The sequence below is a fragment of the Zootermopsis nevadensis genome, unplaced genomic scaffold, assembly GCF_977971745.1.
Source record: "Zootermopsis nevadensis isolate Lab colony 2312 unplaced genomic scaffold, Znev_1.0 Znev_ptg000010l, whole genome shotgun sequence".
NCBI lineage: Eukaryota > Metazoa > Arthropoda > Insecta > Blattodea > Termopsidae > Zootermopsis > Zootermopsis nevadensis.
In genome coordinates, this window is record NW_028259142.1 from 16837098 (window position 1) to 16861296 (window position 24199).

General features: G+C 37.3%; 1 protein-coding gene across 7 annotated transcripts; it reads right to left on the reverse strand.

Moving 5' to 3' along the window:
- Window positions 1-1029: 1029 nt before the first annotated feature.
- On the reverse strand, window positions 1030-23286 carry Syx7 (syntaxin 7). 7 transcript variants are annotated; one of them, XM_022076423.2, is made up of 10 exons: window positions 20781-20932; window positions 20246-20395; window positions 18231-18300; window positions 16660-16759; window positions 14614-14655; window positions 10732-10882; window positions 9860-9984; window positions 8581-8736; window positions 6627-6728; window positions 1030-4319 (listed from the first exon to the last, which is right to left on the reverse strand). In XM_022076423.2, the coding sequence occupies exons 2-9, from the start codon at window positions 20358-20360 to the stop codon at window positions 6633-6635; spliced, it is 855 nt and encodes a 284-aa protein (XP_021932115.1). In that variant the 5' UTR covers window positions 20361-20395; window positions 20781-20932; the 3' UTR covers window positions 1030-4319; window positions 6627-6632. The 7 variants fall into 7 exon arrangements, with proteins under 7 accessions (XP_021932115.1, XP_021932114.1, XP_087202754.1 ...); XM_022076422.2 differs by lacking the exons at window positions 6627-6728; window positions 20781-20932 and adding an exon at window positions 23173-23286; XM_087346628.1 differs by lacking the exons at window positions 6627-6728; window positions 20781-20932 and adding an exon at window positions 23045-23149.
- Window positions 23287-24199: the final 913 nt, after the last annotated feature.

Consider the following 24199-nt stretch of genomic DNA (forward strand, 5'->3'; position numbering starts at 1 on the left):
TACTGGGACAACAATTTTGAACTAAAATGGTTGTCCAGTATGAGGAATGCCTGTGGTTGGTTATTAATCAGAACCAAGACACTGACAGGTAAGAAACTGATTTTCGCACATGGTGCAGCCACACTTGGCTCCAGATGTGGCAAAAACCTCTGCTCATCTTCTGTGTTACTGTTTTATGGGCACTTTCAGTTTTGAGTACTGTACAATTAGGAACCTTTGGGTTATATAGGTCACCTAGTAGTATACTGAAGTCAAGGAGCTTATTATGGTATATAGCTCCAACAGATATTATTTGTAGTTTATTTACAGATGCTGTCAGTTCAGACTATATGAACTTGAATGGTAAGATGATTAACGAATATGAACTGGAAATATAATGGAAGGAAGCAATGTGATATAATTTAAGGTAGTATGGGAGACAGAACTAGCTTAGGATTATGTTCAATGGTGGCCTCTCTTATTAGCATGTTGAACCTTTGAGTTCCATTCTAATGGCAGAGGGTGTTTTATTTTCTCTGTGGTTTATCTGAAGATACCATGACAGCAGTTATGAAATAATACAATTTTTGTCAGAAAGTCAGTATTTTGTTTTGTCATTTACTTTCACTGGAAGTTGACATGAAAGTCTAAATAATGTATTCTGTCACATTATTTGTTTGAACTCCATGATATGAATATACCCTTTTCAGGTGCAGAGCTTTCTTTTATGCACATGCTGAACACAGATTATGGTAGCCAAATGTGCTCCCTTCAAAATCAAACAGAATTTTCTTCAGCCATACACTTGTCAGGGCACATATGTGAAACTAGAGTTGAAAATGTATGCTGTGGTACAAAATGCATAAATCTTGGTTCAATGTATAATAGAAAAGAAAAGAAGATAACAGAAAAACGGGTATTGAACTGAAACAAGTTCAAGAGAAGTGACTAAAAATGCAGTTAGTCAAGACAACATAGATAAAACTGAAGTCAGATTTCCATGCTTTCAACAAAATTTTTGGGTGCAATGTGCCACTCTGTTACAAACACTTGTCTTACAGAACCTCTTTATTAATGCCTTATATAATAGAAACAAATCATGTTAACTTTGTTTATATAATTCTGTACAATCCATTTTAAAGATGATTGGAAATTCAAATAAGTAACATTATTTTATTATCACGCAAGCGAAGTCTTTGGTCTTCATTTACCCCTACAGCCAACAATGGTAGAAAATTATAAATACTTTTAACATTTACATTAACATTAAATGGACAGATGATTCTCTATTGTTCTTCCTCTTTTAACCTTCTGTACATGCTTTTAAAATCAAATAAGAAAGTTTATATAAAATACAGCTCTTCTGTAATGCTGTCTCATTAGTCTTATGCAGAACATCAAGCGACAAAACTTTTCTTTTAAGAAATTAGATAGCAAACAATGATATGATCCACTTGCATTTTCCACACCTATTATAAAGCGTTTATTTTATTATTATTGTGAATCAATTGTTTAGTTGGTCCACAAACAGCCAAAAACTTTGGCCTTTTGGCCGCATTAACTCGACTGCTTGCAGACCAGGTGAAACTGTAGCCACGGCTCGAACCAAGAGATGGGTGGCTACAGTGAGTTGGGATTGTGCACACGCAGTAGTTGGAGCAACCCGAGAAGCACAGCCTTTTGCATGCTGCTGAGTAATGCTTCAGCGTTATGCTGGCATGCCAGAATAAGCTTAATGTTAAGCACAAGTGACGGCTTGACTCCTCCAAGAACTCCTATTATAAGGACTACTAATCTGACAGTAAAACCAGGATACAGCTGTCTTAGCTCAAACACAAGGTCTTGATACTTGGTCTATTTTTCAGTCTCCTTCACAGCTATATTTATTTCTGCAGGGGCCAAAAACTCAGTGATGTACAGTGTGTTCAGAGACATAGATGAGAATGATATCAGGCTTGGTAGCTGTTAACTGTCTGGTAGTGTGGAACAAATAGTTCCAATAAATTTTACATTTATTGTTCTCAGCAATGGACTCAATGTCCCCAGGGGAGTATGGAAAAAAGGGGGTCTTATTAATGCTGTAAAAGTGCCTCAGGTGGTAACAAGGTACACGTAAAGCAGCGTTATGCTGACAAATGTAGGTGCAGCTGGCACAATGTTTGCAAACTGACAGAAGATGCATCAGCATCTCAGGTTACATTCAGCATGCCCTGCAGACAGTATCTGCTACCCCCACACCCATCACCATTTCGCAGTACACAAGTGTGTTTACAACACCATCTTGGCATGCTAAAATGAAACCCTCGATTTCAGACTTCAATCCAGCCGACCGTAGAAAGGCAAACGTCGGGTCTTTCGACAAACCCATTTTTTTATGTTCTCAAATAAGGTCCCATGCAAGGGTTTATCTGCATGTTGTTTGAGCAACAAAGTTTGCTCAGCCTTCTTAACAGTGCCCTTGAATTGATCTGACGTCAGCATCAAGAGGGGCTGTCTAACTGAATTGATTTCGAAGCCAAGTCCAAGGTCATTTGCTGCTCTCTTTGCTGCCTGAAATATAAATGCCCCTACACCCACAGACTAATGTGAGCATACGAATGTCAAGAGGGGATCAGAGCTATTTATGATGGAATGAGCTGTACCCAGCACTATCTTATTGTGAAGATTTTCCAGACCCAGAGACCTTTACCTGCAAGATGATGTGGGAAGTATATGCGTCTGATGGAGGATTTAGGATGAAGACTTTGGTGCATGGTCACCATTTTTCTGGTGGCCCTGTCCAGATTTTTCATCTCATTACCTGTCCACTTTATTGCTCTAAAAGTATAGAGTAGGATCGGAACAGCAAGCATGTTGGTAGCAATGACTTTGTTCCTGCCAGACAGCTCGAAACTCCAAATCTGCTGTAGGGTGTGTCTATACTTGCTGCAGAGAGCCTCTTTTACTTTGGACACATGCTGGCCATGACTCTCACTCACACCAAGCCATGTATAGGACTCTGCGGCATCAAGATGATGTATGATGCTTCCATCCACAGGTTGCATGTCTTCGCCAAAATCCCAATTTCTCCCCCTTTTCAAATGCAGAACTGCACATTTGTCCAATAAAATTCCATGCCAATATCCTGACTGTATACTTGCACAGTGTTTAGTGCACTTTGAAGGTCATTGTCACTGGTGGCATAAAGCCATAAGTCATCCATATAAAAAAGGTGGGTGACTTTGTGCCAGCAGTTGGAAGGTACACCACATATGTAACCGCACTCATGTTTTAGCACAACGGAAAGAAGTAGCGAGATGCAACTGGAAGGTTCTTTCTGAAGAGATGGGAATGGCATACACAAAAGATGGTGTTCTCCTTTACTGCCCTATAACATTATCATCAAGACCATCATTGTCGTCATCATCATCATCATTAACATCAATGAGAAATAATGTGAGATCTGAGATTCTCATGGTGGTGAAGATGTCAATATTGAGTCTGCATTGTAACACAGTGTGGCCTTGTAGTTAGATGCCAATGTTGCTCCAAAATGTTGACATCTACCTACAAGACCACATGGCATTAAAACACAGAAGACCAATTCCAACATAAATATCAATGCCCATACTGCATGCAGGATTTGAATGAAAAGTCCTTATTTGGGATTAAGAACAAACTGAAAACAACTCCGATTCTTCTCCTGCCACAGAATTATAAATTAATTACACCTTTAAACATGAAAATATTGAATCACCACACACATCAGTCTTTGAACAGCATGATTTTCACTTTTCAACAACTTAAATGAAAACATTATTAATAACCAATGCGAGAGCACATTTTAAGTGAATAACAAAAGTTTCTTATGTATATTTCTTTGTGCATTATTAATAAAAGTGACTATCTAAAACAGCAGAAAGGTATTATCATTTATGAAAATTACCAGAAATAGTGAATGGAATGTTACATGTGAATGTACAAACACAAAACAATGTACTAAATATGGGGGGGGGGGGGGGGGGGGGGCAGAATATATATTCTCAAGTGTCTACCATATATGCAAGTGACTATATACAAGCAAGAAGATAATCATATAGGTCCTTCAAAATAAATGTTATATAAGGTTGTGATACATTTAGAAAGTACATTTGTGTCAGTTTACACAGTACTTGCACACCTGCACAACACACAACCAGCGGTCTTCATCAGAAGCTGAATATATGTTGGCTGCATTTACTCACAAGTGACTAGCGACTGTTTTATATGGTTTGTATCTTGATCCATATGATGAGTAAGACAGCTCCACATATTACACTGACAATTCCTAGCATAAGGGCCTTCCTTTTGCGATGACCAATCTAGGTAAGAAACAAGATGTTATTAGATTACTATCAAGACATCACATTTCCAATTACCAAAAATGAACACTGAGTGAAATGTAGGCAGCTTACTGTATATGTGAATAGGTTTAGCTTATTGTTGGATATGTATCTCAAGTTTTCCTGTAAAATGGCTCATGTGTCATCGATTAAAATTAGGGCATTATAATAACCCTTGTTTAATGTACCACTATACAAAACAAACAATTAACAACTAAATTGCCATATAGACATTTTTTCGTATTAAAAGGTTAGCCATCTTGACGTAAAAATACTTCTTCATTCAGATACAGTTAAAATTTCATACGGGTTCTAAAAAAATATTTATCCATTTCTTCTTCTGTTTGGAGACAAAACATTCCTTCATTAGCAGATATGCACATGAATGTAATCCATATGCTTTTCCTTTGCTCAGTGATATTATTATTTTATTGTACCAGTTAATTTCTGCAATGTAAATCGACTGCTTAATTTTAAAAAAAATTACCAGTGTTGTCATAAATGTCTGTCCCCAGAAATAAAACAAACGGCCAAACACTTACCCAACCAACCACTGACATTTGTTCCATAATACAGTATATGCCCACTATGCTTGCATAATAAGGAATGGCTTTTGGTATCATCATGGCCAAGTGTGTTGATCTACTCCTGATATATCATAACTAAATCTAGACCTTCAAGAAACTTGATATGAACATCATGCCGATGGAGGGAAAAATTACAGTCAAGCCCAACTGCAATTAATAAATCTACAATTTACACAATTTTGTTTTCTTAACACAAATACAAATAACAACATGTCAAATTTCTGAAATAGGAGTGATAAAAGTTCAATCTAACCTTCTACACAAAATTTCCCCTTGGTGTACAAAATGTTTATTTCACAAACACCATTAAGTCACAAGCATATGACAGCATGCAACCAGTGACCAAGCTTACTTTTTTGTGAGGATGAAACAATTTTATTTGCAACAGTGGCCTCAACACACAAAACCATAAAAGAAAATGTTCATATCAATGTAATGATTATCACAGAGCAAAAAGTTAATGAAGGGCCTTGAAATTTTAAGTAGAGATACACAGTGCATTCAATGACAAAGTTGGCACAAGTGTCACTTCCCAACTCCCAGCTGGAAATACATGACTCACCACCAGGCTCTACAAGTCAATTATTACTTCATAAGAATGACATCAACTTCACTAGATCATTGCAGTACCTGTCAGGCCAGGAAGTGACAACTGTGTTCAACTTTATCAGTAAATGCACTGTACGAGGTGCGATCGGAAAGTTTCAAGACTGTGTCAACAGAGGGCGAACCGGATGTAGTACGAGCTTCTGCCGCTAGGGGGTGCGGCCTACATTCATAGTGAATCAGTGTGCCAGCCGGCATCATCGAATTAGCATTTGTTTCTTAGTTACGGGCATTTTGGTAGTGCATTACACCAACCCTCCTGCGATTTCGGAATGGCGTCCATCAACGACTTGTGCGACATTGTTGCGTGAAGATGTGAGACGGAAGCGGCCGGCAAAGTGGTGCAACCACAACTGGCTGCTGCATCATGACAACGCGCCAGTGCACACCGCCCTCAAAGTTCGGCAGTTTTTGGCCTCAAACACCATGGCCGTCATCCCGCACCCTCCTTTGCTCCATGTGACTTCTTCCTCTTCCCAAAGATGAAAATTCAGCTAAAGGGGAGGAGATTTGAGATGATAGAAGAGATTCAGGCAGAATCGCAGATGGTGCTTGACAGGCTGACAAAGAAAGATTTCCAGGGATGCTTCCAGGCTTGGCAGCAGCGCTGGGATTGTTGTGTTCACTCCCAGGGGAACTACTTCGAGGGTGATGGATGAATTTAATACCTGAGATAAGTGTACAGGTTTTTATAGGCGCAGTCTTGAAACTTTCCGATCGCACCTCGTATATTGAAGTATGCAACCTTGTAAATGTTATCTTTTGTGGTATTTGGAGAGGATGAAGCAAGGAAACAGATAAAATGGGAAGTATATCAATCAAAGTATATTATACCCATCATATGAACAAATTAAAATTTACTTTCAAAAACACTTGTGGATATGGTCCTGATAGATGTATTCCTTCAGGTGCTTAACTCATGTGATGGTAATAAAATTTTATTATTGCATAACAAATAAATATAATGATAATGCTAGTGATAAATTAAAATTAACTTATAATAAAAGGAACTGAGATAAGTAGCAAACCAGAACTTTAGATTAATTGGAAGTGCAACAGCAATCAACAATGTGAAACAAAAACAGCTACTTACATGTATTCAATCTGAGACCTGCCAAATAATTATACCAATAATCACAGCCAAAAGGACAGTGAGACAAATTGCTAGGATACACTTCTTCTTCCGAAGTTTGGTCTGCAAACAAAATAAAAGTTGGCAGGAAAGAAATGAACTAAAAATATACAAAAAGAAATTGAAGAAAATACATATTCATTTTAAAAGTATAAACTTACAAAATCACTACTCTAGGACCAAACGTAGTTGCTGCTATACATCTTATAAATTTAATGGTCACAATACAGATCTCTGTTTGGGTACAAAAAGTTCAAACATCTCTCCTGTGGCATACACAGTAAGTTTTCTAAACAGAATAGCCATTAAGCAAAGTTATACGTTATGAGCTGGCTGGCGGACTTCATGAGAGGAGTGTCCAACCCTTCCACTTTAGGTTGTGATTGCAACAAAACTTTGTATATCAGTGCATCATCTGCCTACATTATTAACTACTAGTACAGATTTTTCCAGAGAAGCACTAATTCCCCCCCCCCCCCCCAAAAAAAATTTTTGATTAGCATCTAGAGTTGTTACAGTTTTAAGTGACACAGATACTTATAATGTGAACATAAGATAATAAGCCACACTGACGTTTTTTTTATATGCTGCAGCAACTCAACCTGAGTGGGTAAGCTGTTTAGGTATAAAGCTGAATGTACAAGGATTAAAGGCAGGAAAGAAAGATATGACTGTTGACTGTTCTAATATGTTTACAAAAATTAAATGCTGTATGCATAATACTATACTTAAACTTGGAGTTAATCTGGTATTTGTCAAGTGACTGTCCTATTTTTTTAAAGCCTCCATCAATATTCTTGATTGCACATGGTTCAATGGTATACACTTCTGCATGGAATATAATAGTTTATTAACCACAGCTGTAGCTAAACCTTTTCCTTGTATCACTCTCATATACCAATGCACCAGTGTCTTCATTTGTCTTGGAACATATATATACCAGACTAGTTTTCCATTTCTATCCATGGCTGAAACCAATTTCCCAGTCACTTGTATCAGAATATCTAACTGTGAATGTTTTAACTACACACTTTGGTATCACTTTATCAATCCCCATCTATAAGATGGGTTCCTTGTCATGTTTCAAGACATATCTGGGCTTCCGCTGCTCATTACAACTGAGTCTATAGATTCTACAGATTCCTGCCTGGATTTTGGAAACTACACACCAACCCCTGCAGTTCGTGTTTAACTCTAGGCCATCATATAATGATGACAAAGGTGATTATAGATCTTACGGCCATAGAGCATGTCCAATATTAACAGCTCCAGTTTCAGTCTATATGGTCTGTATGTAAACCTGAAAATCATCTTTGAAAAACTGTACAGGAACAAACAGGATTTCTCCACAAATAAGGGTAACATTTTTATATTTAAGCTCTTAACATATTCCTTCAATCCTCATGTCACTCTGATCAATTTATTTTAGTACAGCACAGCACCACACATCTTGCATATGCCTGACTGCAATATCATACCACCCATCATGTGAAGTGTAGCAGTGACAGAAAGTACATATTCCTCAATTACTTCAGATTTTGTATGTGCTGCTATCCATTTCAGACTTTGGCGACAAAAAAAAAAAGTTTTGATAATGTTATCTTTCACACATAAGAATGAAATGCATCAAATACACAAGGATTACACACATTACTTCAGGCTTTCATGGCTGTCCAATGCCAGTGTTGATGCCATTGCCAATGACACTGTTGGTGTGTGTTGTATTGTGAACATTTGGAAATTCTTGCCATCTGTCTTTATCCCAAAACAGGATATACATGAAGATTTTCATTTTTCTTAGATTCACAATAAAAAATTTTGGTACATGAATTATGTGGCAGCATAAATTAAGCAATAAAATATGCTATAGCATAAAGATATGAAACAGTCTACATACAAGATAAATTGTAGTTACCTGATAATTACTGGCTTGTCGAAGTTGGCTTGCTCCTTCACCAACAAACACTTCCGTCTTCTCTACACTTGCTTCAATACTGTCAATTACTTCACCCTGCTCATGAACCATGGCACCAAGTTCTTTGAAAATCTGGTTCACATCACTGATGTCACTCTGAAATAAAAAAATTGCATTTCTTTTTATGTGCCCTACCAGTGTTATCACTTCACACTGAGCACATTAGATAAAGTTGGTGCTGCAGAACAGCTGATTGGGCCTAGGAATTCTAAGAAAGCCCAATACAACTTTATAGTATGAAACATATTATAATGTCTGTGTACGGTTGTCAAATGGGGCCTCTTTCTTTGAGGAAAAGGCATAATTCACATATGTATGAACAAAGTGTTTCAATTAAGTTCAGTTCTATTGGGTTCTGACAATATTGCAATTAATATTGCTGTATTTCTAGACTTTGTTAAATTGTTTGATATTTTTAAAAGGAACCAACATTTTGGAAAATGGGTCTCTTTCTGTCCTCAGGTGAAAACCAGGTTTCAACCAGAAATCCAGAAATACTGATATGTCAAATCAGAACCATTTAGAACTGATCTATACAAATGATATGGGCCAAGTATACAAGCACCCATCCTTTAGGTGACACATATGACTGAAGTACTCCACACATTTTCACCCGAGGATGGAAACACATCCAGTTTTTGAAGCAATGTGCTCTTTGACAAATACTAGAAAATGCACAGAGTTCAGAAATACAGCAATGAGTTATACTGTTATCTTCTAATAAATAATGTCCACACTATTTTATGTTTCGATCAAATCACACAAACTGAACATGTAATTGTGGAACTGTGATTACTGGTTGAAGTTTTAATTCAAAAGAATGCAAAGACTTTGGAGGAAATTTGGTAAGGATTACATTATGAGCATTTGCAGAAAGACAAATATAATTTATACTGGTCCAATATAACCCTTACTTTATACTAAGCTCACATAAAACTTCATTAACAAACAGCTGACAGGATAAAAATGTTATATAAAACATACATCATATCCCATTAATATTCACAACTTTACAAAACATTGATACATCAAATATTTAACAAAATAAAATTGTGACTCAGATAAATTTTTTTATAATCATGCTGTTCAAAGAACAAAACCATGCCAAAATATGTTACTGTGTTATGTTTTGTTGTAACATAATTACTGTGATATTTGTGCATGGGGATACTTTTGTTCACAATATTTTTAACCACAACAGTGAGGTGGTTATTCATACCTCCAATTGCCGAATAGCTTGCTCTTGTTCTTCTAACAACTGAAGATTCATCTCGTCCATCACCTGTACATCCTGCTGCCTACCGTTGTCTTGAAGCTCAATCAACTGTTCACTGTACCTGCTGCCTGTCAGAATACATACACCAACTTTGGATTATCCTTTCAAGGTCAAGTTTAATATGGGCAAGTCACCAGCACCAAGTTGGGTTTTTGCAGTACTATAAAAACCAAGATGTTCTGGAAAAAAGTTATGATATCTACTTTCCTTCATATGTTTCTACCTTTCCTGTGAGGCTAACAGGAACTGTTCCACCTTTACTCATAGTTACACCAGTTGAGATAGCTCAGTTGATACAGAGACCAGCTAGAAAGATACATGCATTCTAAATCTAACTAACTAATTAGATGGCTTATGGAACCCGAAGGTTCATTACCGAATTAACCAAAGCCCTCCACCGGACCCTGTCCTGGGCCAACAAAATCCAGTCTCCTTCAACTCCTATCTCTGACAGATACTGCCTAAGATTATCCTCCCATCTACGTCTAGGTCTCCCCAGCAGTCTCTTCCCCTCAGGCTTCCTGATCAATACTCAGTGAACACATCTTGCCCCCTCCATGCACGCCACATGACCCGCCCATCTCATTCTTCTCGACTTAATGACCCTTGCAAAGCTAGAAGAGGAGTGCAAATTTTTAAGCTCAGCATTATGCAGTTTTCTCCATTCTCTCCTAGGCCCAAATATCCTCCTTAACACCCTATTCTCAAACACTTGCAATCTATGCTCCTCCTTCAGAGTAAGAGACCATGTTTTGCACCCATACAAATTCTAAAACTAAGCAAGACTGTGACTTGCAGTTTGGCTATAAACATACCTCCAAATGGATCTCCTAGGCCAGAGTTTGCCCTTACTCTTTGAATCTGTTCCTTCTCTTTCTGAGCTGCTCTTCTCTGAGTTGCCTGGAACATGTTGAGGGCTGTAGTAAACTCATCAGCCAATCGGTCCTTCTGCATCTTCCATTGTCTCTGTACAGGAACAGAAATGATTATTAGTATCTGTAATGAAAACTGAATGGGTGATCAAGTCTTAGGTTTATTTAACAGTATTTCTTGAACTAAATACAGGTAGCCGCTTCAATTTATGCCCGCTTCACTTTTGGGCCTCTCATAGATCACGACTGGAGGGGGTGATGAGTCATGACTCTGCCCGACTTCCTAGACACAGATGGTCCCAACATTGTGATAACACTATAATACTAAATGACAAATTATGGCCTAAAATTTAAATAATTAAACAAAAAACAGAATATAAAATGAGACAAGATAAAGCAAATTACATTAACCATGGACTAAGAGCTCACAAATATGCACTGGTGTCTAGAGAATAGGACGTCGAAAGGTTAAGTCTGATTGGTCCTACTCCCAAGGCTATTGCTCTTATTAATAAGGGATGTGAGATCTTCTGTAGCAACTGGAAGCGGCTCAACCATTAAGAGAGGAACTGATACAGTTCTAGAGCCATACTATAACTTATCATAAGAAAAGAAGAAAACCAAACAGACATCTATTCTATCATTTTTAAAGCAGTAAATTTTCTTTCTTTTTCTTAATAACTAAGGATTTGGAAGGTTATTATAGCCTATATGAATATACTATAATGTCATTAGCCTGGGAAAACTGATGAAAACCCTCATCCAGGATACCCGGTAGCTTGGCCAAGATTTGAATTAGCTACCTCCTGAACATAAGTGTTCCCATTGCACCAACTTTTTCAGTAAACACAAGTGGAGATCAGTGCAGCAATACATATTAAAAAAACTCACTGCATTCTTTAAATACTTCCCGCAAAGTTACAGTTCAATGTTAACATTTGAACATCAACTACTAATGTATAGGAAATTTCTACTTATTATTTGGAAGCTAATAAGAAAGGATAACATCTTAAAACAGGACATTAGACAGAAACACTGCAGGAAATTTCTGTGAAATTAAGGATACATTGGTGCAGACATGGTTAAGATTCCTTTGACAGTTTCATAAATGAAGATGTTGAACAAAAAGACCAATGGGGAGAGTGGGTGAGAGGTTACAAAAGATAACAGAAAATAGGGAAAGCTACAAGAGGAATTCTTATAGTAAGACAGTGCAACAGATCACATGTATATTAATTATACTGATGGGAATTTGAACCAGGCCAGAACAATGACATTCTGGAGGCACTGTCTAAGAATCTTACTTCCTATCCCCAAATCTGTTGACAGTCTGCATGTATTTTCCTGAATATGCATTCAGAAACACAAATTCATTTCTAACTTTTAAACCTTACACCAAGCTCACAAAAGCCTGTCATGGGGCCATCCTTGATACAGATCCAACAAAAATTCTTTCATACTAGACTCCCAGGTGTGAGAAAAGCCAAAATTGTCAGGGACTAACACTCCCAAGAATACACAAGTTCCTTTTTCTCAGAATTTAAGTCTTGCTTGAGCCTTTTCAGAGGTCAGTAGGGCTGAAGTGGAAAGTCTGAACTTACTTTATTAGAATGTTGGACACAACAGGCACTCCTGTGTTGACCTTTAGGAAAGACCAATCATTCTGTCTGGACAGTGGGAGTTCATAAACATATATATATGCCTTGGTAAAATTTACAATAATCATTAATTATGAATTGGGAGATGCAGATTATTTAGATAAGTAGAACACCACATTGAGAAACAGTCATTTCAATGTCGAGCATATTTTAAAGTCTAAAGAATAAGTACTATTTTGTGAATAAATAAAACTTCTACAAATGTGGTGATCAGTTAACTCAGTGTCAATGCCCTCATTAAGTAATGCACCCTGTCAATTCTGACCACAACCTAAGAGTTCACATTTATGTTTTATCTCTTGAGCTAGCAAATGCAATAACCCTTTGAATACAGAGCTCATCAAAATAATATTTATGAATTCTGTTCATACTTTAAAGAAAACACACCTCTTCACCATAAAGAAGATCAACTGGTTAATGCTGTTTAAGGAAATAATCCCCAGTTCATACTGAGAATCATACAAAATAAATACAAAATGAAGTGTTACTGAATGTTCAAGGTAGGACATATAGAAACCACTGGGTTTAAAGGGTTAATACACCTCCTGAAAAAGGAGGAGCAACTTCAACAAAAGAATGGAAAAGGCTTTGTCATACAATGACCCACCTTGGTGGAAACTTCAGCTGACAATGACAATACAGGATTTCTTATGACAGAAAGTGAATGCACATTTCTGGTAAAAACGATGTCTCTTTTCAGGACACTTTCTTGATATAAGAAAGTGTTTAGATTGATTACATGTATTTAGTTTTGTTTTGTTTTCAGTAGTTTTACTGTTTACTGATGATTTATCTTCTTGTGCTGACTCTGTAACTGACTCCTGCAGCCATTGAATCAGTATGTTAAAATGAATAACTGAATTCAATTGAATTATTGTTGTTGTACAATTTAAAACTTTCATCCACATGAGTAAATTATGCCTGTAAAAGAAATGTAACTACCTTCAGCTCAGTGTGGGGAACAGAAACAAAACACTTGACTTCAGGTCATGACACCAATTGCCAACCTTTCATGTTTTCAGAAGAGTGCACATTATGCAGGGATCAAAATTTTCAACAGTCTACCATCAAACCTCACAAGTCTTGTAAATAGAAAGGCACAATTTAAACTAGCATTAAACAGATACTTAATTACACACTCCTTTTACTCTGTCGATGAATTTCTAATGTTTACAAGTAAGTCGTAATTTATCTATTGTAGATAATGGGTGGATTTATTTGTAACTTATCTCTAATTTATGTGAACCCTTTGTTTGTATTTTGTGACATTTATATAATAGTATGACTTGTATTTGTATAACATGTATTGTATTATTATGACTTATTCTACATCCTACTGTCATCTGACTAACATGGATCCATGGAATGTAATAAAGATGTATGTATGTAAAGCAAAAGTTCATAAGATAAATCTATTCTTAGTTCTGGATGAACCACAGCAGAATAAGTAAATGTTAACAATGAACTAGACCTTTAACTTAGCTATAACTTGCAACTGAAAGTGTTGTTAAGATTTGACAATGAACTGAATTATGCTGTCAGATAAGATCTGCAGTTATATTATCTTCAACCACTCCAATTAAAGAAGGTTCATAAGTAGATGAAAACATTGATATAAAATATGAATTTAAGCCTTGAGCCCCACATCTTTTAGTAAAACATTCATGTATGTAAAGTAATTATATATTTATGTACATGTTGTTAAGTACTTCGAATTTGCTTTGACCTAATTTGTTTATACATACAATGCATATTGCTAATCATATCGGGCCCAGATTTTTAAAAAAATATTATACTTTGATCAAATTTGGTTTTGTCAGTCTACATGAAAAATTGTTGGCCAATTTTGACTTGGTCCACACAACCCCTACTTTACCTGAAGCTGTAACCAAACTTATCAATTATCTAAAAGAATGATTCATATTCTATAAATGAATTATGCCACACAAAATATGAATCTCAAGAAGATTCACTACTGTATAAAACTAAAATATCAAAGGGGACTTTCAATATAATTTAATATATGATGTACAGTTGTCACATAAATAAAATTATTGTAATTTAAGGGCTCATTACAAAATGACAAAAACACATTTCCCAAAGCCCTCTAAAAAACAAATCACTGACAGAACAATTTAACATTTTACATGTAAACTTCAGGACTTACATCATCTTCAGAATCCCTTTTCTTCAGAAGTGGTTCATGCACCTGAACAAATGTAAATGGAATTTATTAAAGTGGAAAATCTGAGGATGATATTTTGTGTATATCCTCAATCTATATTCTTCCCTTAATGTGAGTGACCAGGTTTTATATTCATACCAAAGCATAGTAAACATAGTAAAAAAAATTATTCTTAAATGTATGACAATAATAATAAAGTTCACAAAAGGATCACATCAAAATTTATTGACTGAACGAGGGAACTTGAGTTCTGTTCTGCAACAGTGGGCAGAAAAAGTATGCAATGTTGCAAAGTCAAAATGACAGACAGAACATCATGGATGAGGGACTCGTACACCTGCTCCATATTTAGGAGGTTTCAAGTTTGAATATTTGCCTACAGGTTTGTAAAAGAGACAATGTTTTCTGTAATTTCACTCAGTTCCTTCAGGCAAATATTGCACTAGTACCTCTAAATAAGATACAGTTGTTTCCTTCCATATCATTTCAAATTCATTACCCAATCATATTACCAATGAACACTGTGCAACCTATGCAATCACAAGCAACATACAACCTAAGAATCAATCAAAATGACTAAAGAAACTAAGCATGTATTCCTTGGGTGGTCAATCTGACATTAGGAAAAACTCTATGTCCTATGGGCTTTCACTTGTATAAAGCCAAATTTTCCATTTCTGTTCTCCAAATCATACTGAAAGCAATTTACATTACTTTCAGGTTAAACTTGCTAATTTTTTTTAGTAACAACATATTTCTCACAAACTTTATAAAGAGCCAGAAGTAGTTATAATGATGGGTGAAACATATGAAATAAGTAGCAAACCAATGCAGACATTATGGTCTATTCATCAGTCCTTTGGGATGGAAAATCAGGCTGTAATGAAGAAATATTACAGGTAAAGATTTTCACCTGTTGTACACTCTATAGTAGCATTTCTGGGGCCCTGTATGACTGGATGTCTGTGTATGTGAGCTGTACTTATGTGAAAATAGTCAGTATTTCTATTCATAATTTACAAATATTCAAACAACATAAAAAATAAATATTGTAATGATTTATGCAAAGGTTTCAAAGTAAAATGAATAAGGTAAATAGCCACAATACCAAAGCTCCTCTTCTGTCAAAATTAAATATTTATCGGAGTTATCCACATTAATTAATGAAAGTAATGTCACTGTTTATGACTTAATCACCACAAACCTCATAATTATTATTTAATGACTTCTCTTCAGTTCAAGATGGACTTGACACAAATGACTGTAGCAATGACTCTATGATGTAGCATATTAATGGTAGAGTAACTTAAGTTTCTGATAATTTACAATAAAATATATTAAAGTTTTGTTTATGGCTAGTTGCCAGTGTACATCAGAACTTTTCTCCAAGCAGATGGAGCGGTTATACACCGAGGTATCCAGTCTGAAAAGTATCACTGAAACGAATATATTACAAGAAATCGCCAACACTCTTGAAAATGTTCATTTATACCTGGTAATTCTTAAAATTGTAAGCAAATCTAACTTGCAACTGATCACCGCATCAGAATATGTTTTCTTATCAGAAATTTCATAATTAGGATGTGGGGCATGGGTACTTGGGAAGAAAGAATGTCAAATTCAAATAATAAGATAACAGACAATTAAAACATAAAAACGACACAGAGATCTGAAGGCTTTCTGATAACAGGCAAAATACAAGTACTGGGCATAGTAAGACCTCTGGTTAAATTCCCTTACCTACAGTACATTAAGTGACCCATAAATAACAAATTCAAAGTACATGGCTGTATTCTGGATTGTAGTGCTGTGTAGTCTAGTAGAAGTTTACCAACATTTCAGAGGTCCTTGCTGCCTCCATCATCAGGACAATCATCTGAAATGCTGGAAAACTTCTATCAGACTATATGATGTTACAACTCAGAAGATAGCCATCTTTGGACTCACTGCCATGAAAACCTCAAATCCTAGTTACATTAATTTTAAATTAAAGTACTTCCACATCACATGTAATTGTTGCCCACTTACCTGTTCTGAAGCATAGGATGGGAGAGGAAGGCCTGTCAGTTCCTTAAGATTAGCACTTGTATCCTTAGCCAGCTGCTGAGTATAGTGCTGGATCTGGTGCCTGCAAATACATACATATTTTATTACATTCCACGGATCCATAAGACAGTCAGCTGACAATAGGATGTGGAAAAAGTCATAATAATAATACAGTTTGTCCACAAAGTCTCTTCAGGGTTTTGAAAAATTGTGGCGCGCTATCAAATTGAGCTAGCCACATGCGGTTTGCTGCAGATTACAGTGAAACTCTGGAAGATTTTTACTGACGTCAGTAGACCTCGATGTGGGCTCCCTTGGTAGCACGGAGAACGTCCAGACGATATTCGAGCTCTTGCCATGTTCTGTGGAGCATGTCCGCTGGAATAGCCGAGATCGCATTCCTGATACGGGTCTTCGGTCATCAAGTCCATTAACTGGTGTTCGGAACACACTGCTCTTGACATAACCCCACAGGAAAAAATCCAGTGATGTTGTCTGGTGAACGTGGAGGCCAAGGCATTAGACCGTCTCTGCTGACCCATCTTCCTGGAAATGTCCTGTCTAGGTACGCGCGTACCTGCAGACCCCAATGAGGTGGAGCACCATCTTCCAGAATTTCACTGCAATCTGCCGCAAACCGCATGTGGCTAGCTCAATTTGTTTGCGCGCCACAATTTTTCAAAACCCTGAAGGGACTTTGTGGACAAACTGTACAATACATATTATAAAGTACAATTCATACTATTATATAAATTTCACATAATACAAAAGGGTTCACCTAAAAAAATTATAAGTTACAAATAGATCTACCCATCACACACAGAAGAAAATGTATCACTTTGTACAACTACACCAATATTCTTTATGCAAATGTAAACATATCATTTTCTAGCTGCATTCAAACCAAAAGCTGCAAAAATGCTCTTTGCCTCTTGTATGAAATTTGATATCTTGGAGTTTAAGCTGATGATACATTCCAGTTCTGACTAAAATCAGACAATAACAAGTACTTTACTTGAAGATCTGTGTGTTTACACATGCAGAAGTGACTAGATGAGGAATCACCAGGACACCCGAGTTACCACAGTTATTTGAGAAATCCCCAGCCAACTGGATATTTCTGATGTCACTAGCACCATTCACAGAAAACAAATTATGGTGAATGGGCCAGAACTGATATGCTATGCATATTTTTCCTTACTAGTTAAAATTATGCAGAGCAAGATTTATTCATGAAATGGTTTTGTGCCATTCAGCTAATAATCTATAATCTTTTCTTTGGACAGATTCTAACAGGTTTGAATGGGTTACACTGGGATATTCATTATTTTATTACTTGGGCTGACCTCTCAAAAGATGGAAGGATTCTGTTATGTAATGTCCAGAACATGCCATAAGGCCTATACTGGAAAGGAAGAAGAAGATTAACTGCATTTCACTGTCAGGATACTACAGCCACACTGCCAAATAAATATATACTTCTTACTCTCTAAACATAAATGAGACTTTCCTCTAGTTGCTGGTAAGATTACACCAACCAGGTTATAACTTACAATTGATTTCGAAGCTCTTGTGAGTCCTGTGGAGTACCCAGCTGATTAACCATTTTCTGCATTGAAGATACTGAAAAATGTTTTACAATATTTAAATATAACAAATACACAATACAATTCCTAACTAACAGAATTATTTTAACAATCAGAAATTTATATCTTCCTAGAAACATTTGCCACATGAAATTAGTGATAAAAAATTAAAGATTTCTGTCTTCTGGGTTATTGCGCTGTGTAGTCTGGTCGATGTTAACCAACGTTTCAGAGGTCATACTGCCTCCGTCATCAGGGCGATGAATATGCCAATAGGGTGTGAGGAGTTGGATTTTATAGGCAGGGACGTGAAAGGTGTAGCCTGCCCCGAGCCAATGGGAGCAGGTATGGGAGTGGACCAATGGTAGCACGTGGGCGAGGGTGGGAGAGGGAGAGAAAGTAGAGAGAGAAAGGTGAGTGTAGTTGTATGGATAAAGGCCCTGAAAGGGGCCGAGTTACTGGTCTGGTTGGTTCTGGCGGTGCACTCTTGCTCGTTCTCGGAGTCCTCGGAGTGTGTGGATCAGAGGCTTCCAGGACCGGCTCAGGTGAAGTCCATCTTCCCTGTTAAAGTTATCAGGATGAAGTTCGATCTCGATGGCTTCCCTGATTAACCGGTCCATGTAGCCGGTTTTTGAGGAGAGGATAGAAGTGTCCTCTAGCTGTATCTTGTGCTCCAAGTTGAAGCGGTGTTCAGCAACCGCAGATTTCTCGGGCTGCCCGAGTCGGATGTGGCGTTCGTGCTCGTGCCAGGATCAAGGAGCACGAACGCCACATCCGACTCGGGCAGCCCGAGAAATCTGCGGTTGCTGAACACCGCTTCAACTTGGAGCACAAGATACAGCTAGAGGACACTTCTATCCTCTCCTCAAAAACCGGCTACATGGACCGGTTAATCAGGGAAGCCATCGAGATCGAACTTCATCCTGATAACTTTAACAGGGAAGATGGACTTCACCTGAGCCGGTCCTGGAAGCCTCTGATCCACACACTCCGAGGACTCCGAGAACGAGCAAGAGTGCACCGCCAGAACCAACCAGACCAGTAACTCGGCCCCTTTCAGGGCCTTTATCCATACAACTACACTCACCTTTCTCTCTCTACTTTCTCTCCCTCTCCCACCCTCGCCCACGTGCTACCATTGGTCCACTCCCATACCTGCTCCCATTGGCTCGGGGCAGGCTACACCTTTCACGTCCCTGCCTATAAAATCCAACTCCTCACACCCTATTGGCATATTCATCGCCCTGATGACGGAGGCAGTATGACCTCTGAAACGTTGGTTAACATCGACCAGACTACACAGCGCAATAACCCAGAAGACAGAAATCTTCATATTCACCGCTGTGAGAACCTCAAGTCTTACGATAAAAAATTAATTTCACAAATAATAAAGCCATTCAGAAATATTGTCAGTAGATGGAGGAATGCATATTTAGAAAGACATCTTCAGTTCCATACTTGGTATATAAATTGAAATGTTTGTACTGTTTTTGTGTTGATCCAATGGCATATTTAAGAAACTGAGGGGCACCTTACCATACTGGTACTGTTAGTCACTTTTACAGCTGTTTAAAGTTAACATACTGGATGGCTGATCTAGAACATGAATGTAGATTTGAGGCTTTTATTTAGAATTGTTTTACTTAATTATACACCAGTATTTTCAGTGAAAAAATTAAAGTTCTATGCCAAAGACTTTATACTTTAACTGCAGAAACAATCTGGACCATTTTGGTCATATGACATCATGACAAAGTGAACACACATAAAAACAAACCTGCAGAAACAATTAACATAATGCACAAATGGACACTGCATAATGCAACACCAATAACCTCAAAAGATATTCAATAGCCTGAATCCATGACATTTGTGTTATCTGTAGATCTTGTGAACTATTATTTTTCAACTATTTTATGCAGCTCTTATAGTAGTATTAAAACTTACAGAGTATACAAATATGCTACTTATAAGTGACTTACCATTTTGTGATATCTTCTGAATACTGGTTCCAATTGTTTGTGCAAGTTTCTGGAAATCCTTTTCCCTTCCTGGTCCACCATTATGGTATGATGAAAAACTGTAATTCCCCTCCATTATCTGCTATTATCCTTTGCAGTTAGATTTTATGCCTGGTACAAAATAAGTCAAAAAAATCAACAACTTTGTGAATACTGCATACAACAAGTACATATAAGTAGGCTACATTATCCTGAAATATGGTTTCGATTATTCATCTATATAAACGTATGTAATATGGACACATGCGGTATTCTTCCAAGAACTATGTGTATTGTTTGCTCGAAACATTTGGTTTAAATTGACTTACTTGTGACAGTTCTTTATGCTGCAATAAAATAACTGAATATAAGTGGGCTACCTCCGATGACACATAATGACTTTCAAAAGTTATGAATCAAACACTGCCACATTAGATTCGCAACAGAAAATAGAAAACAAGTATATATATGTTTGTGTTTGTCGGCCAAGTGGGGCTACTAAATTTAGTTACTTTACCTGTCACTACTATTGATTAGCAAATTTCCGGAAACACTTCCATTCTAAACTCAACCTTCGGAAATTTATTTGTTCCCAACATTCCTTATTCCGTTGCCACGATCACATGATTTTACGTATGTTGGTAGTATAGCTAAATCGGTAGAGGCATCTATCAGCGACAATCAGAACTGATTCAAAGAACGTTGGAGATGATTGTATTCTGGGTTGTTGCGCCGTTTAATCAGCTGCCTCCATCATCAGGCGATCCTGATGATGATGGAGGCATCAAGGACCTCTGAAACGTCGGTAAAATTCTACCAGACTACACGGCGCAACAACCCAGAAGACAACTATCTTCAAACTCACCGCCGTGAAAACCTAAAATCCTAAAAGAACGTTGCTTATACTCAGTATATTCTATGTTGGGACCTACACAGACGGGCATCTCTTTGAAGAAAGGACAGATTTTACGGTTTTTCACTGCGTTGTTTCAAATACAGAGGTAGAGTCGGATGAGACGGGAATTTTATCAAGTTGGTTAGATCTGGAATGAAGCTGTCGTTGCCTGCTTGAAGGCGCTATCATGATATTTGCCTGTACAGACTAAGAGAAAACACGAAACCCGGTAACGAGCCGAGATTGGAATCTAGTACCTCCTGAAAGCAAGCAAGATCTACAGAACGTTACCACGAAACCAAAGTGCGCTGTAGTCTTGAAACAAGAAAGAGAGACATTAATCCTTAAGTAGTAACCGACATTACCCATTTTCTAACTATAGTTTTCACAGCATAGTTAGGAACGATGTTATTTCCTAGGCGCATGACAGTAAATATGTTATTCAAAATCCAAAGCAAAGTAAATAACTCATGACCTGTTAGAAAATAATAATGTATAAAAGAAACATAATTGTATAAATTCTATTACTAATCCTTCTATTTTTATTCATATTAACAATTATTCACTTTCTAATGCCTTTTTACACCCCCTCTTAATATTTCCCTTTAGGTTTATGATTTCACACTATCTTGGGCCATCTGTCTTCATCCATCCTATCTACACGATATTCCCATACGCAGCAATCTCTTCGACTATTGATCGATGCTAAACTTGTCATGTATTTAAGTGGGCTACGTCCTTCTATGTATATTTTTAATTTATTAGATAGACATATATAATATACTTGCACTAATAGGTCAGAAAGTTTACGTTTAGTGTAATAATTTTGGCGCTTTCACTCTGTTGCTGTTTTTATATTTTAAATTCCGGAATCCTAACTTTTCATTATTATTATTTAGTGTTCTGTCTGACGACAGGTCCATATGAACAGGATCCTTCCATCCTTTTCTCGGACTGGGACCTGTTCATATACGTTCTTGGCAGATGATCCAGAAGTGGTTTGCCATTGCCTTCTTCTGTGTGTGAATTGAGTAATTGTTGGGATGCCACGGAGAAACCGGGGAAGCCCCCGGAGGAAAACTCCGTGTTGCCTAGACCACGGCCTTGCCCAACACAAGTTATAAATTCGGGCACCGCCGGGAATCGAACCCGAGACCCCAGGATTACAAGGCCAGCGTTCTAACCGCTAGACCACCGTGGTTATTTCTGAATAATTTATTTATTTATTTTATTTAGTGTTATGTCTGACGACAGGTCCATATGAACAGGATCCTTCCATCCTTTTCTCGGACTGGGACCTGTTCATATACGTTCTTGACAGATGATCCAGAAGTGGTTTGCCATTGCCTTCTTCTGTGTGTGAATGGAGTAATTGTTGGGATGCCACGGAGAAACCGGGGAAGCCCCCGGAGGAAAACTCCGTGTTGCCTAGACCACGGCCTTGTCCAACACAAGTCACAAATTCGGACACCGCCCTACTGCCCTATAAATAGCGTTTAACTGGCGAAAGAATAAGGTTGTAGAAAACATGACAGTGGAACCACGGTTCCGGAGAATCTGACGTAAATACGTCCTTGTATTTAAACTATTATCATCATCGGACTCTTTTAGCTACAATGTCATCCATCTTGTTATCTCTACATAGTATGACGCAACACACAAATGCAACAGTAGCGTGAAGTGCGATGCGCCTTTATTTGTAAAAATAAATGTTTGTAGAACCTAAACCATTTGCGGTATATAAAATCTAAAAACAGATATGGAAAGCTCAAGAGGTAATACGTATTTTGTACGCAATATGTCTGGATCTATCTCTTACGGTTTTCGAGAGGCGGGCGCTTAACGCTTAACGTGATGAACAATAACAATGAATAGGAATCCCTTACCTCAAACTTTGTTCAATTGTAAGCGACCACGATGTCCACCCGCAATGACCAATTCGATCAAAACTAAAATGGAGAGAGTGGAGGGCAGTATCACAGATTTCTTAATAATTCTTATATAAGATAAGTACCTGTGATATTCTAAAACGTTTTTACCAGCACAAAATTATCTACGACGCACTTCTTCTACAAGCGATTCACAGCTCGGCTCTTTCCACAATAACGAAAGCGGATTGTTGACGGCAGTAATGAAACACAACAATGCCGAATAAACAGATGACATAACAATTAGTTTCTAAGGTAACGGAGTAAAACATTGTTATGCACGCAGGATTTCATACAAAAGCTGACCATTGTCGGTCCATATTTACACATTGTTGATATGGATCTTACACATTTTCCTAACGCTGTTTTGCCGAATGACCCTTCCGTATAGACGTATTTACGTCAAAAAATGTAATAAAAATCAGTCCAACGGTCTTCGAGTTATGAGAACACAGCATTAAAATCCTCTTTTTTCAATTGTCCCGAAAAACCGAATGACTTGCTAAAATAATATATTGGACGTAAAACGTTTGTTTCATTTTCCTCTACAATTTCTTTTATCTAAAACATTTTCCACCCCGATAAATATTTTGCAAGTTATACTCGAGATGCGCGTAGAACCGTATGTGTCTTCGTACAAAGTGTATCATGTGTCTATTTTTGTTGTCCGACTTTAGCTAAAATTGAAAATATCAACAAATATCAGCAAAACTTCTTAACATCAAATTTAATGAAAATAAGTGAGTTGTTACGTGCATAATGACAGACACACATAGCGAAATTAAAAGGCGCATTTTATATTTTTTTATTACGGGCGTACCAAAATTGATTACAGTTAGCTGTTAACTAGTCAAGAAGGCATACAGGACAATGTTCATGATCCAAAGAATAAATAATCTTGTGACATTCACATATACTGACAGAATAAAATCACTAATAACCTCAGAATAACCAACACGTGATACTAATTTTGTTTGTACCGTCGGGTCGGAGTCGACCCCTAGTGACATTATGTACAAGATACCTTCATCCTCTTAAGTGATGATAGGGACCTGTTCACATGTTTTCTAGGCAGATGATACAGAAGTGGTTTGTCGATACTACGTTACTCAT